Source organism: Lithobates pipiens, unplaced genomic scaffold, assembly GCF_037356315.1.
Source record: "Lithobates pipiens isolate NorthernLeopardFrog02 unplaced genomic scaffold, aLitPip1_a1.2 Scaffold_22, whole genome shotgun sequence".
In the NCBI taxonomy this organism is placed as follows: Eukaryota; Metazoa; Chordata; class Amphibia; order Anura; family Ranidae; genus Lithobates; species Lithobates pipiens.
Window position 1 is genome coordinate 39,343,042 of NW_027507784.1, and position 15,543 is coordinate 39,358,584.

At 43.7% G+C, this 15,543-nt stretch overlaps 1 protein-coding gene across 1 annotated transcript; it reads left to right on the forward strand.

Moving 5' to 3' along the window:
• The first annotated feature begins 291 nt into the window (after positions 1–291).
• LOC143925654 (T-box protein VegT-A-like) lies at positions 292–12,286 on the forward strand. The gene is made up of 6 exons (XM_077450119.1): positions 292–457; positions 1,655–1,922; positions 4,284–4,427; positions 5,477–5,547; positions 9,198–9,250; positions 11,883–12,286. Exons 1-6 carry the CDS (start codon positions 435–437, stop codon positions 12,284–12,286), a joined length of 963 nt encoding a protein of 320 aa, XP_077306245.1. The 5' UTR covers positions 292–434.
• The last annotated feature ends 3,257 nt before the right edge of the window (positions 12,287–15,543 follow it).

Consider the following 15,543-nt stretch of genomic DNA (forward strand, 5'->3'; position numbering starts at 1 on the left):
AATGTAAACCTTTAGTGCTCAACTGGAAAAGTGATTGATGAATTTCCTTACTCCAATTTCCATCATTTAGCGTCTTTTGTGAAACCATAGCAGACCTGTTTCCCATAGCAATGTTCCAGCCTAATTTGGGAAGGTGATGAGGGAATGTAATTGCGATGGGTAACAGTGATCCCTTTTGGGTTGCAGTGGGGGGGGGGGGGGGGGCAGACATTATCACTTTGTACATGAACTATTTAGGATCCCAAGTCATAGAGATGGTGATGTAACTTTTTACATTTTTTTGCTATTTAGGTACAAACCTCCCCCCATCGTCCGGATACTATTTGCCCCCTCAGTATTGCTCTTCTGCCTTGCCACCACCTACCTCTCTACAGATTAGTGCCCGGCTGGAGAACAAGAAACTGTGGGAAAAGTTCAACTCTGTGGGAACAGAAATGATACTCACCAAAAATGGCAGGTGAGCTACTACCATGGGAAGGAGGCAGGTCACCACCATGGGGGGGGATGGCAGGCTACCTCTAAATGAGATAGGCAGACCCCCTCCAAGAAAGGGGCCATGCTATCACAGAGAGAGGCGTATGGACTATCACCAAAAAAAGGGGGGGCAGGCTACTGCCAAGGGAAGTGGACAGGCTACCACCAAGAGAAGGGAGAGGCTAGCACTGAGAGCAGGGGACAGACTATCACTGACCACCAAGAGAGGGGAGTGGGCTACTGCCAAGGGAGGCCTACAGGCTACTGCTAAGGGAGGGGGGCATACTACTACTCAGGGAGGGGGGGGGGGCTGGCACAAAGAGAGGACGATGGACTACAACCAAGAAAGGGGAACAAGCAACTACCAAGAGAGGGGAACGGGCTATCACCAAAAGAGGGAAATGGACTTCTACCAAGGGAGGTCTACAGGCTACTGCTAAGGGAGGGAGACATACTACTACTCAAGGAGGGGGGCAGGCTACCACTGAGAGAAGGAGATGGTCTACATCCAAAAAAAGGGGATAAGCTACCACAAACAGAGGGGGGCAGGCTACCACTGAGAGAGGGAGATGGACTACAACCAAGAGAAGGGGACGAGCTGCCACAGAGAGAGGGGGGCAGGCTACCACTGAGAGAGGGAGATGGACTACATCCAAGAGAAGGAGACGAGCTACCCCCAAGAGATGGGGACAGGCTACCACTGAGAGAGGGAGATGGACTACATCCAAGAGAGGGGGCAAGCTACCACAGAGAGAGGGGGGTGAGCTACCACCAAGAGAGAGAAATGGACTTCTGCCAAAGGAGACCTTGGCAAGAGAGGGAGATGGACTACATCCAAGAGAGGGGGACGAGCTACCACCAAGAGAGAGGGGGACAGGCTACCACTTAGAGAAGGAGATGGACTACATCCAAGAAAAGGGGACGAGCTACCACCAATAGAGGGGGACAGGCTACCACTGGGAGAGGGATGTGGACTACATCCAAGAAAAGGGCTACCACAGAGAGAGGGGGACTGGGCTACCATAGAGCGAGGGGCACAGGCTAGAGGGGATATAGAGAAGGTTTTTGAAAACATTAGTAGACATTGACAAGAATAATATAAAAGGACATAAAAACATTGTAGTGTATTTGGATATGTTAGTGACATCGGATGAATCGATCTCACTCCTCTTTCCACCAGGCGCATGTTCCCAGAGTTCTTGGTTTCCCTTTCCGGCCTGGATCCGCACCGTCTCTACTCCCTGTGTGTCCAGGCCGTGCCCGAGGGTGAGAACCGCTACAAGTGGAGGGATGGAGTATGGAGCAGGAGCGGCCGAGCAGAACCAGGACCGCCAACCCGCTTCTATCTTCACCCAGAATCTCCGGCTCCTGGCCACCGGTGGATGGAGAGACCCATCTGCTTCAACAAGATCCGACTGACCAACAACACCCTGAGTCAGGGGGGGCAGGTAAGAAGTAAGGATGAGCGGAGACGTTTCAGTGAAATTGATTTTGCTGCAAAAATCTTGCTGGAATTTTGGCAAAATTTGCCTCTAATTTCACCAGATTTTATGCTTAGGTGAAAAATGCTTGGAAAACAAATACAGCTTAAAAATTATTTCTATGCCACTCTGTGAAGTGTTTTGTGTTTATTTCCTCACTTTGAGTACATTTTTTTTTCTTCCCTCATTTTTTTTCTGGTGTTTTCCCTCATTTTGAGAATTTTATCATTATATATTTTTTTCTTATTTTGTTAGTGTATTTAAAAAAAAAAATCTAATTTGTTTTAATATTTTGTTTTTATGTTTTTTTATCCCCGTTTTATATTGGTAATATATAGATTTTTCAGGTTTTTTTCCCTCATTTTGTGAGTTTTTATACCTATTTTTTTCCCTCATTTTATTTGAGCATTTTTTAATGTTTTTGTTCCTCATTTTATTTGAGCATTTTTTTATGTTATTGCCCCTCATTTTGTTTGACATTTTTATGTTGTTTTATATTTTTCCTCCTTTTGTTTGAATATTTTATTGTGTTTTATATTTTTCTTCATTTTGATTGAATATTTAAATTTTTCATGTTTTTTTTTTCTTCATTTTGATTAAGTAATTTATTGCTCTTTTATGTTTATTACCTCTTTTTGTTTGGCTTAAAATAGCCAAACAAAAAAGAGGAAATAAACATAAAAGAGCAATAAAATACTTAAACAAAATGAAGAAAAAAAAAACATGAAAAAATAATAGTTTATTTTTATTATTTTCCGTCATTTTTATTAGGTATTTTATCTTTTTTTTATGTTTTCCCTCCCATTTAGTTTATTTCTTTTTTTACATTTTTTTTATTGGCATATATTATTTTTTTAATTTTGTGTTAGTATTTTTTTGTTCATTTTATTAGTTTTTTTTTTCCTCAGTTTGTTTATTTCACTTTTTAATTTACATTTTTTTGAGTTTGAATATGTTATTTTTTCATGTTTTTTTATTTTATATTTTTTAAAAATATTTTTTCCCCTCATTTTGTTTGGCATTTTTATGGTGTTTTATATTTTTCCTCCTTTTGTTTGAATATTTTATTGTTTGTTTGGCTTAACAACAAAATTAAGAAAAAAAAACATGAAAAAAATTGTTTAATTTATTATTTTTCCAAATTTTTCTTAAGTATTTTATTTTTTTAAATGTTTTTCTCCCCCATTTAGTTTATTTATTTATTTTATTTGCAAATATTATTTTTTCATTTTTATGCTAGTATTTTTTAAACTATTTTTTTGTTCATTTTGTTAGAGGTTTTATTATGTTTTTTTCCCTCATTTTGTTTATTTCACTTTTAATTTTTATTTTTTTAGTTTGAATATGTTATTTTTTTCATTTTTTTTTTTTTAATTATATAATTTTTTCATGTTTTTTCCCTTATTTTACTTCAGTATTTTATCTTTTTTATATTTTATTTCTTTATTTGTTTGTTTCATCTTTTTAGCGTTTTTTTCTTATTTGGTTTGAATATTTTCTTTTTTTTTTCATGTTTTTCCTTCATTTTGTGTCAGTATATTTTTTTTAATTTTATATTTTTTTTTTCATTTTTTGTCCCTTATTTTACTTGAGTATTTTAGCTTTTTATATATTTTATTTCTTTATTTGTTTGTTTCATCTTTTTAGCGTTTTTTTCTTATTTGGTTTGAATATTTTCTTTTTTTTTTCATGTTTTTCCTTCATTTTGTGTCAGTATATTTTTTTAAATTTTATAGTTTTTTTTCATGTTTTTTTACCTTATTTTACTTGAGTATTTTAGCTTTTTTATATTTTATTTCTTTATTTTGTTTCTTTGTTTTAGCTTTTTCCTTATTTGGTTTGAATATTTTCTTATTTTTTTTTTCATGTTTTTCCTTCATTTTGTGTCAGTATATTTTTATTTTTTTTATAATTTCATCGTTTTTTTCATGTTTTTTCCATTATTTTACTTGAGTATTTTATCTTTTTTTATATTTTATTTCTTTATTTTGTTTGTTTCATCTTTTTAGCATTTTTCCTTATTTGGTTTGAATATTTTCTTTTTCTTTTCATGTTTTTCCTTCATTTTGTATGAGTATTTTTTTTTCTCATCTTGTTTGAGTTTTCTAATAGTATTTTTTCCACCCTCGTTTTCTTTATCATTGATCGTTAGATCGACTTCTCTCTAGCAGGAGTGGCTATAGATGGAACGAGATCTGGCCAGTCCCTGCTGACCCAACCGAATTTCGATCCATCTCTGGCCAGCGTTAGGCTTTATAATGGAGATGCGGTAGAGTGCTCAGCTCTCGTTTTGGGCTCATGTGATGTTTGTGTCTCCCCCTCCCCCAGATGGTTCTTCAGTCCATGCACCGCTACTCCTTGCGCCTCTATGTCATCCCAACCTCCGACGGCGGATCTCCACCCCGGCCGGCAACTTCCGTCTCCTTCCCTGAGACATCTTTCATTGCGGTGACCAGCTACCAGAACCCCAGGGTAAGAGAAGTCCCCACCACCCCTCTTCTTCCCACCAATCTGTACCAGGCCAACTCACCAAACCTATTTGACCACACCCCTTACAATCTGATTGGACAATCTCCTCGAGACCTAACAAAATCCGGTTTAGTCCAAGGCCACTGCCTGATTAGATAAGGATTGAAACATGTTTTGACCACTTCTAATTGTCACATAGTTGTTGGTAAAGCCTAAGATCTTTAATACTTTGAATTTCCACCGTTTTTACATTGGCCTCTCGCGCGTTTCGTCACGCTAAATGAAGTGAAGCATGCGTGCACAGTGCAGCTTGTTGATTATGGTTTTATCCATAGCATTAGGGACATCTTTAACACAGGGCAAAAGGGGGCAGCTGCCCCGGGCCCAGACTTTTTTGCGAGGCCCTTGAGCACGCACTGGCCACAAATAGTTGATAAGTGGATTCAGGGGGGGGGGGCCCAAAAAAATATTTGGCAAGGGTCCAATCATTATTAAAGATGGCCCTCCATAGCATGCTCCACCCACAATGCCCCAAAATAAAATAATCATAGGATATTATTTATTTATTGACCCCAATTAAAATTTCCCCCGTTTTTACATTGGCCTCTCGCGCGTTTCGTCACGCTAAATGTGGCGAAGCATGCGTGCACAGTGCAGTTTGTTGATTATGGTTTTATCCATAGCATTAGGGCCATCTTTAACACAGGGCAAAAGGGGGCAACTGCCCCCGGCCCAGATGTTTTTGCGAGGCCCTTGAGCACCCACTGGCCGCAAATAGTTGATAAGTGGATTCGGGGGGGGGGGGGGCAAGAAGATGTTTGGCAAGGGTCCGGGGGGGGGGGCCAAGAAGATGTTTGGCAAGGGTCCAATCATTATCAAAGATGGCCCATAGCATGCTCCACCCACAAAGCCCCAAAATAAAATAATCATAGGATATTATTTTTTATTGACTCCAATTAAAAGTCCTTAGTCCTTCCTTCTGTCATAGACCCCTCCCACTTATATTCTGACCCCTCCCCCTTACCTTCCTCTCTCTACTCTCTCTCCAACAGCTCTCCCTGCTGAAGATCGAGGAGAACCCGTTCGCCAAAGGAATAAAATACTTCAAGAATCAACAAGAAAGGTAAACGGGTCTTCTATTGTTTTCTGTAATGTGTCTATAATAATAATCTAACTGCCAGACACCAGTGTGGGGATTCAGGTTTTAGTTCCCCAGTACTGATTAAGGCATTTAAAAAGAAATGGCGTTTTATGGCCACTGGGTGGCGCTTATAATCATACTACCGGTAGGTATTTATACCCATAGACAGAATATGGCAGGTTTCTTTGGAGATATGTGCAGATGTGTGTCGCATTCCTTTAGCAAGCTTCTTATACATAGACCCCCACAATGTGTGTGAAGGTGTCAGGCACTCAGTGTGTGCATTGGCTGAGCTTCCATTATAAGGGCAGCATGGGTTTCTTGGGAAAGATATAGGGGTCATTCTTTATCTTTAAACCTGCAGTTTAATCTGCATGTATTTTGCCTTCCCCCTCATACATACTAATAAATGTAAAAAAACAAAAACAAAAAAAAAACACCATATTTTTCATCACTGTGATGTCATCACTGGGTCTCTGTGCTTCTTTGTGCAATGCAGGCAGATCATGGTTGGTGGGAGTGGCCTAAAACCACCACAGCACCCGGCCTCAGTACTCCTCACAAGCAGTGGCGGCTGGTGCTCAAATTTCCTGGAGGGGGCGGCCCGTGGCCCCCACTCAGCCAGCCATCCTTCCAACCACCACCACCAAACCCCCCTCCCTCATCGCTCGATCGATCGCCACTACCCACTCCATCAAGCGCCGCTTCTCTCACTCGCCCATCGCACGTCTCTTTCCCCGAGTCCCGGTGGTCTCCTCCCGACCAATCAGGAGTCCTGGAATCCGGCCAATGGGTTCTTAGGACTCCCAGGCCAATCGGAGTCTCAGTACCTGCTGATTGGCCAGGATTGACCAGGAGGAATACATTAGCGGATATTACTTTGCTATTGTCAGACAACTGGGTGGGCTCAGAGTGCAGTGCCCCCACCCTTTTTTGAACCCAAGATGTGCAGAAAAAGAAAAAACCCATTGAAATTCATGTGTCCTGCATGTAGATTAGGGGGCTGGACGCATGGACAGGGAGGGGTGGCGCTCGTGTGCCCTGCACGTAGATTAGGGGGCTGGACGCATGGATCGGGGGGCTCCCGTGCATCCTGCCTGTAGATTAGGGGGCTGGACGCATGGACAGGGAGGGGGCGGCGCTCGTGTGCCCTGCATGTAGATTAGGGGGCTGGACGCATGGATGGGGGGGCTTCCGTGCATCCTGCCTGTAGATTAAGGGGCTGGACACATGGACAGGGAGGGGGCGGCGCTCGTGTGCCCTGCATGTAGATTAGGGAGCTGGACGCATGGATAGGGGCAGGGGGTGGTGCCCATGCACCCTGCATGTAGATTAGGGGGCTGGGCGCATGGATAGGGGCAGGGGGTGGCGCCCATGCACCCTGCATGTAGATTAGGGGGCTGGACGCATGGATAGGGGCACAGACAGTGTGCTTACATCCCACCCAGGTGTGTCACAACAGTGAATCAATATTCGCTATTGTAACACTGATCCTCCTCCTGGCCAATCAGGGAGAGGGTTTTGACATCGGTCACATGAATTGGCTGAAAGGACATGCGATCCTATTGGATGCCTAGGAAGAGGAGGGTAGGAGCCTGAAGCCGCCATGGAGGTGAGGACACGGAGCCTCTGCACCATGCTGCCTGACACCCGCCACGATGGGGTAAGTGCCAGACTGACCAGCAAAGGGGGGGGGGCTGGGTGCTGCACAGGGGAGAAGCAACCCCCCCCAAAAAAAATAAAAAAAATACCGCCACTGCCTTCATGCATTCTATGTATGAAGATAAAAAGCATACTTACCCGAGACCCATCTTCTCCAGCGATGTCCATGACAGCAGTGGCTCTCTCAGCTCTTTCCCTCCTCATTGGCTCAGAAACAGCAGCGGGAGCCATTGGCCAGTGATCTGCCCACAGACACCCCCATTGCTCCAGCCCACCACCCCACACTAAGTAGGCGTGTGTATGACGGGAAAAAAAAAGTTTTGTTTCTTTTCGTTAATCTAGTCATTTCGTTTAGTTCAATTCGGTTGATTCGTTCAATTGGTAGTCGGAATTTGTATTTGACATTTTTTGAATCTTCTTTGAACTCACCGTTTTTTTCTCGGTTTAAGAGACCAAATCGATACATTTTGAATCGGTCAAAACGAAAAAGACGAATCTTCATCAAATGGCTACAATGACTCTTTAAATCTCCTTTTGGCCTTAACAAAATCAGCAATTATTTCCAAATGTTACTCTAATAACACACACAGTGTTTGAGTTCAGAAATGTGTTTACAGTTTGAATTCGAATGTAAAATTAGATTCAAATTTCAATTAGAATTTTGGAAATTCTGATGAATTTCATTTCGTTATTCGGGGGCATTCGGTAAAACTTTGTTTATACCATAATTCGGGTATTCGGATATATCCGAAACTCTAAATAACAAAAATTTTTGGAACGAAACAAACCGCACATGTCCAACACTAACCTCCCCCCCCCCATTTGCCGACTTGCTCGCTTGCCCTCTGGCCTGCCAGGCCCCCCGTCAGCCTTGCACTTACCCTATGCAGGCCAGGGCGGCTGCAGCTTTCCCCCTCCGCCCCCTCCGTGTTTCGGCCGTCGCGTCTCCTCCCGGCTAATGGGGTCTTCGGACTCCCGGGTCAATGGGGGTCTCAGGATCCGCATCCCGATTGGCTGGAAGGAGAAACAGGAAGACATTAGTGAATATTAATTCGCTAATGACACACAACAGGGTGAGCTCTTCACCCTGAGCCCATCCTTCTTTCTAAAGCCTCCAGCTCTAATCATGTGCTTCAAAAGTAAAAAAAAAGAAAAACATTGGAATCCATGCTTCCGGCGCCCTGCATGAAGATTAGGGACCGGGCGCATGGATTGGTAAGGACCCCCATAATGACCCACTGCTTTGGAGTCACTCTGCACATGCTCATTGTGGTATTTTGTATTGCTAGAGAGTTTTTTTTTTGTTTTTTTTCCTTGGGAGGGTGCATGTGATCAGCACAGGGCTAATCAGCACTGTCTAGACAGAGGGTCAGGTGTCCTGCAGCCTCATAGGAAAATCAGGGGAGAATAAAAACTCCTCCTACAAGCTTTAACCAGAAACTGATAGAAGTCACAAGACTGCTGTATACTGCTGATGAGAAAAAGGTATTTAGCGGCTATTATTCACTAAAATAATATAATTTTCATGTTCTGTGTACTGTAGGAGACCAGATATAGTGAATGCAGGGTGCTGGGTTAGGTAACACTCGAAGTATAGCAATTTGTGTAATAGCCACTAAACAAAGCTCTCTCTCAGTGCAATTATTGTGTCTCTCTTTTAATAACTGATACATTGGAAGGGTGTGCATTGTTTTAAGTGAGTTAGGAAGGAGAAGGAGCAGCAAAGCACAACCATTGTGTAGAGCTGCAAAGCAGGAGTGTGTAGTGAGCAAACGTGTCTTCCGCCACCTACATATATTAGAACAAATTGTACATAGGAATAACATTTTTTTTTCAAATAATAATATGCATTGAGAATATAATTTATAATCTGGTCTCTTTTGCATGTATATCTTGAAAGAAATCATTAAAAAAAAAAAAAAACTGCACGCTCTTTTTAAGCAGCGATTTTGGCTTGTTCTCTTTTTCAGCCACACACCCAAAAAAAGGATCTGTGGGCTGAAAAAAAATGACAGAGACTCAGGTAAGGAATATATGGCAAGGCAGGCCTGGACGGTACAGGCAAACATTCTGCATCATGGTTTTGTATTCAAGAGAACAGATTGCAATATGTCTATTGAAAATCATTTTCATGCATTACCAATATTTACCACAAGATGGTGCTGTAATGAAGCACAGATCGTGTATGTGTATATATATATATATATACATATATATATACATATATATCCACTTTTCCACTACAAGTGCACTTGGAAAAGCAGTCACTGTAGATCTGAGGGGAAGATCTGCAATGAGGGGAAGCTCTGCTGATCCAATCAGGTGCAAGCAAAAATGCTGTTTTTTTCTTGCAAGTAGTGCAAAGTGGATTTTCCTTTAGTAAATCAACCTCAATGTCTTTGTATTTTGTAGCTGATTAGATAGTAAAGGTTTATGCAGGCCATAGATTATGCTATTTTCTTTCCTTCTACCAGTGGTGGCCCGTCCATTAGGGGGCATAGGGGCGCTGCCCCCCCCCCCCAAATCCATGCACCCGACCCATAATCTCCATGCGGGGTGCTGTCGCATGAATTTAATTTTTTTTTTTTAATAAGCTCATGATTAGAGCCCGAGGCTCTAATTGGCTTCAAAAAATGGATGGACTCACGGTGCAGAGCACTGTGTCCTGAGCCCACCCAGTTGTTTGACATTAGCGAATTAATATTCGCTATTGTCTTCCTGATTCTCCTCCCAGCCAATCATGAATCATTAAGACCCAATTGGCCGAGAGGAGAAGCGATCGTATAGGCCGCTGAGGAAAGGAGGAGGGTGAGGCCGCCAAGCAGGTAGAAGCCAGAGCTGGGGTAAGTGCAAGAGGCCTTGGGTTTTGACACTGAGCGACTTACCACGACCGGGGGGGGGGGGGGGGGGGCGATGTTGGGTGTCTTTTGTGCCCTCCCCCAAATATACAGCATCAGCTGCCACTGGTTAGAGATAATACATTCCTGGAAGTGTTATACTGCCACATGACTTCCATGCACTTAGCATGAAACAATATAACAGTTGACAGGTCCGCTTTAGAGTGTGCCTCCTGTGCAGGGAGAACTGTAGACACAGTGCAGTTGCATAGCTCCCAACTGTCCCGGATTTGGAGGGACTGTCCTGGATTTGGAGGGACTGTCCCGGATTTGGAGCAATGTCCCTCTGTCCCTCATTCCTCCTCATTTGTCCCTCATTTTGGTCTGATCCATATAGCTGTATAAAAAAATTGCTGCATTTGCAAATTCCAAAAGCCAATATAAAGGAATTAATTATAGAGAGGGGACCATTATAGAGAATAAAAAGCTCCATTTGTTGTTGCCACCATCCCTAATATATTGTGTATGTAAAGAAAATAAGTACCCCCGGCCCGGTACTGTGGGACTTTAAGGGCAAACTTTTGAAGACCCAGTATTTTAGAAACATAGAAAAGTTTATTATTTCATAAAACACTATGACGGTCTGAGACAACACCATACACACAGTAGTACATGATCTCCATATATAATATGAGAACAAAATCAATTCTCTTATGGGCCGTCGCATTTCAGAAATTCAGGGTAAATCCCTTGTTCAGGGTCATGGGGGAGGTGATAGTTGGAGATACTCTGGACTAGAGAAAACAAACTCTAGAATACAACAGGGCAAACATTGTGTTAAACATGGAAGCATCACAGACAAAAAACACATGAACATATCAGTACTATATGCATGGAATCGAATGTTTGTTAAAAAGATTGTTGGGATAGCGCTGAATGCTAATGCTAATTCAGCGCCATGCCAACTATCTTTTTAACAAACATTTGATTCCATGAATATAGTACTGGTATGTGCATGTGTTTTTCTGCTGTGATGCTTCCATGTTTAACACAATGTTTGCCCTGTTGTATTCTAGAAGTCTAGACTTTGTTTTCTTTAGTCCAGAGCATCTCCAACTATCACCTCCTCCATGTCCCTGAATAAGGAATTTACCCTGAATTTCCCGAAATGCGTCAACCCTTGGAGAAGTGCTTTTGTTCTCATATTATATATGGAGATCATGTACTACTTTGTGTATGGTGTTGTCTTAGACCGTCATACTGTTTTATGAAATAATAAACTTTTTTTATGTTTCTAAAATACTGGGTCTTCAAAAGTTTGCCAATATAAAGGAATAGTAGTGGTAAAAAAAAGTAGTAGTGGTAAAAAAAAAAACACTTGTGGGTTTAACCAATCATTTTTTATTGTACAATTCTCTTTTAAGGGGGGTCCTATGCATGCATACTTTTGCTGATAGGTGTCCCTCATTCCCATCTCAAAAAGTTGGGAGGTATGCAGTTGCTGTCTATATCAGTGGTCATCAACCCTGTCCTCAGGGCCCATTAACAGGCCAGGTTTGCAAGATAACTGAAATACATCACAGGTGATCTCATTTGCTGCTCAGTGATTGCAGTATTCTAGTCTGCATCTCCCCAAGGTAATACTTAAAACCTGGCCTGTTAGTGGGCCCTGAGGACAGGGTTGGTGACCACTGGTCTATATGCCGTCTAGATCTCAACTTTTATCACCACGTATTTCCAATCTTTGTGTTTGCGGTTTGCTTGCTGCCCTGTTTGCTAAGCCTCACGTGTAACAAAGTGTCCTGCGTGTCCTTCCAGAATGTAAGCGCTTAAAAGAGAGCGCACAAGTCCCACTGAGCCCGGCTGGGGGCGACACGGAGGAGTCACAAGCGCTCTCAGAAGAGAGTGCAGAGGAAGCGGAGGAAAAGCAAGAATACGTAGAGGAGACTGAGGAAGAGAGAGCAGAGACTCAGCCGCCTGGAAAAGACACTTCAAGAGTCAGCAAGAAAAGAAGCCCGGGAGGGGACAGAAATCCGGAATGCAGGAGAGATCAGACTGTACATGAGAGCGCAGAGAAAAGAGAAGACGGAGGACAAAGGACGGACATGATTGTACAATGGGGGCCCCCGACACAGAGAACGCCATGGCTGCCACCCCCTGCGTTCTCTCCGCTAGCCCTGACACCGTACACTCCCTCCTCCTGTCTGATGGGACACAGGTAACCAGCAGCTACACAGGGTGCTCTGCATCTTTGGAGCTTATTTTTTTATGTTGTAAAAAAAAAAAAAAAAAAAAAGAGAGAGAGAATATTTATTCATAAATGTTTTCACCTAGAATCAACACGTTTTATACCTGTACCCAATGAGAAAAAAAATCTGCACACTGGCATAATACTCAAGAGAAATTGTAATATCTATTGGAAATAATAGTCAAATTATATTCCTGCATTAATAATATTTACCACAAGATGGTGCTGTAATAAAGCACAGAACGTATGTTAAAGCCGGAGTAAACCCGCTGAAGGTTTTTTTTTCTTGACCTGCAAAGGAAAAGGCATAATGAGCTAGTATGCACCGCATACTAGCTCATTATGAAATACTTACCTTAGAACGAGGCCCCGACATCTGGCCCGATCCACACCGAGGGAGCTGACATGTTCCCTCGGTGTGTCTCTTGTGAGTGGCCGGAGCGGCGATATCGTCACTCCCGTGTATGCGCGCGGCAGATTTCTTTCTGGCAGGGTCCAGGGTCTGCCGGACTTTCAGCCGAGAATCCCCTGTGCGCAAGCGCCGCGGCAGTCAGCGGCGCATTGCGAGGGGAATATCTCCTAAACCGTACAGGTTTAGGAGATATTATTTTTACCTACAGGTAAGCCTTATAATAGGCCTTATTATAGGCTTACCTATAGGTAAAAGTAAAAAAAATTACTATACAACCACTTTAAGATCATGTTTTAAAAATGTGTTGCCTGATTAGATGTTGAGCCCATAAAAGAGAAGTGAGGGATTGAAAAACAATATTATTAATATTCAAGGTACTTATATAAGTGCTGTCAATTTATGCAGCACTTTACATATACATTGTACACTCACATTGGTCCCTACCCTCAAGGAGCTTACAATCTAAGGTCCCTAACTCACATTCATATACTAAGGTCAATTTAGGCAGAAGTCATTTAACCTACCAGCATGTCTTTGGAGTGTGGGAGGAAACTGTAGTACCCGGAGGAAACCCACGCAGGCACAGGGAGAACATGCAAACTCCAGGTAAGTAGTGTTGTCGTTGGGTTTTAAACCAGCAACCCTTTTTTGCTGCTAGGCAAGAATGCTACCCACTACACCACTGTGCCACCCTACATATATACATATAGGTGGATGCTGCATCTGTCCCCCACTGCCTCTAGGACTGAGAACTGAGGGATCAAAGATGGCTGATGACTCAATACTCAGTGTGCAGAGAGCCATGACAGTGGCTTGTCAGTCACCGGCTCTCCACTCTGCCCCCTCCAGCACCCACTGGAGCGCCGGGCTGTGGAGGGGAACGGCAGCGGCTGGTTCAGGCTCCCAGCAGCTCACTGAGAAGGCTGAGCCAGCTGCCGGTCAGGAATCTAGGTGAATCCTGACATAAGAGTTGGGATCCCTTTAGAGTCTGGACCGGGTGAGTGACAACAGTATACTGAATACGGGTCACAGAACGAAATGCACTCCTGTGACCTACAGGAGTCGTGGGGCCAAAAGAGCTTTGGGTATACGTCTTTTTTTTGCTGTTCGTGTTGATTACTGTAAAAAGAGTTTTTCCTGGATTGGCTGAATAGAGTAATTAAGTTTATGGCCATTAAACCAAATCTTGTATATGCATTTCAAATGAATATTTAGCAGGTTCTGCTTGTCCCTTTGTTCCCCCTGTCCTCTACAGGCTTCATTCTGCTGCTTTTCACATTGTCGCTGTTTGTAGTCGCAGTCATGTGACCGTCTGCTCTTTTTTTTTTTTTTCACAGATTTGCCCAGCCTGTACATTCCAGTATGGCCCCCTTCCCTGCTCTGCCCCCCGTTCCTCCTCCCACTGCCCCCTACTTCCTTGGCCCTTGGACTTCATCAGCGGGTAGGTTTGGTCATCCCCATCCCGGACTTCCCCCCCAGTTCTTTCAGCAGCAAGTGTGTGTTTCGCCCTGGTACCTGTCCCCGCAGATTACCTCCAGAGGACTCTGAAGCTCTGAGTGTGGAGGAAGCCTGAGCGCAGAACAATGGACGTATGATGGAAGCTGGCAGAGCCCCCTCTGGAGCTGTGAACACTCTGCTGGGTTAGCTTGACTTGCCGCACAGCACTCTCCTGTAGTGATTAGTGGACCTGCCGCACAGCACTCTGCTGGAGTGATTAGTGGGCCTGCTGCACAGTACTCTGCTGGAGTGATTAGTGGACCTGCCGCACAGCACGCTCCTGGAGTGATTAGTGGACCTGCCACACAGCACTCTGCTGGAGTGATTAGTGGGCCTGCCGCACAGTACGCTGCTGGAGTGATTAGTGGGCCTGCTGCACAGTACTCTGCTGGAGTGATTAGTGGACCTGCTACACAGCACTCTGCTGGAGTGATTAGTGGGCCTGCTGCACAGCACTCTGCTGGAGTGATTAGTGGGCTTGCCGCACAGTACGCTGCTGGAGTGATTAGTGGACCTGCCGCACAGCACTCTCCTGGAGTGATTAGTGAACCTGCCGCACAGCACTCTCCTGCAGTGATTAGCGGACCATCCACACAACACTCTAAGACTGAGTAGAACCACCGTATACTGTTAGGCGGGTGAGTGCTGCTACAGACTGGGGTACAAGGGTTTCTATGAGAGTCAATGGGACAGGTGCAATCCTACAAAAAGATCAGGCTTGGGTTTTTTTTTTTCCTGAAGAAAGCTGCTAATTGGTGCACAGACCTGGGATTATGCACTCCTGCAATCTCAGAATACTTTCAGTTTTCAAAATGGACTTTACAGAGAAGCCTTCACTGAGAATAGAACTTCTCCTAAGTCAGGAAGCATGGAACCCAGAGGCAGGCAGCTTCATCAGGTCAGCAATGGCAACCATTGTGGTTCACTCAATGGAGGGGCTGCTTACTTATTGGTGGAATCCAGGGGTTGTAGGGTGAGGTCCCCCTAATATAATTCCTGACTGTTGCCATTTATTTTTTGTTTTGTGTGTTACATTGTCCATATTTTTAAATATATAAAGGGATGGTGGGAGCCCCTTAAAATGGGAAGAACAGGTGTACAGACTGGGGAACTCAGCACAAGGATGGTGAGAACCCCTCATATTCGGTACAGCAGGTGTACGGACCTGGGAACTCCACCCAGGGGTGGTGGGAACCCCTCATAATGGGCACAGGGGGGTGTACAGACCGGGAACTCAGCTGAAGGATGGTAGGAACTCCTTAAACCAGGGTATAGCATAGGTGCAGACCCAGGAACTCAGCACTGGGATGGTGGGAACCATT

Excerpts from the sequence above, each read along its gene's own strand:
- LOC143925654 (XM_077450119.1), top strand. The coding sequence starts at position 435 with ATGATACTCACCAAAAATGGCAG. Across the intron at positions 458-1,654 it reads ATACTCACCAAAAATGGCAG|GCGCATGTTCCCAGAGTTCT; the intron begins GTGAGCTACTAC and ends TCTTTCCACCAG. Across the intron at positions 5,548-9,197 it reads TTCAAGAATCAACAAGAAAG|CCACACACCCAAAAAAAGGA; the intron begins GTAAACGGGTCT and ends TCTCTTTTTCAG.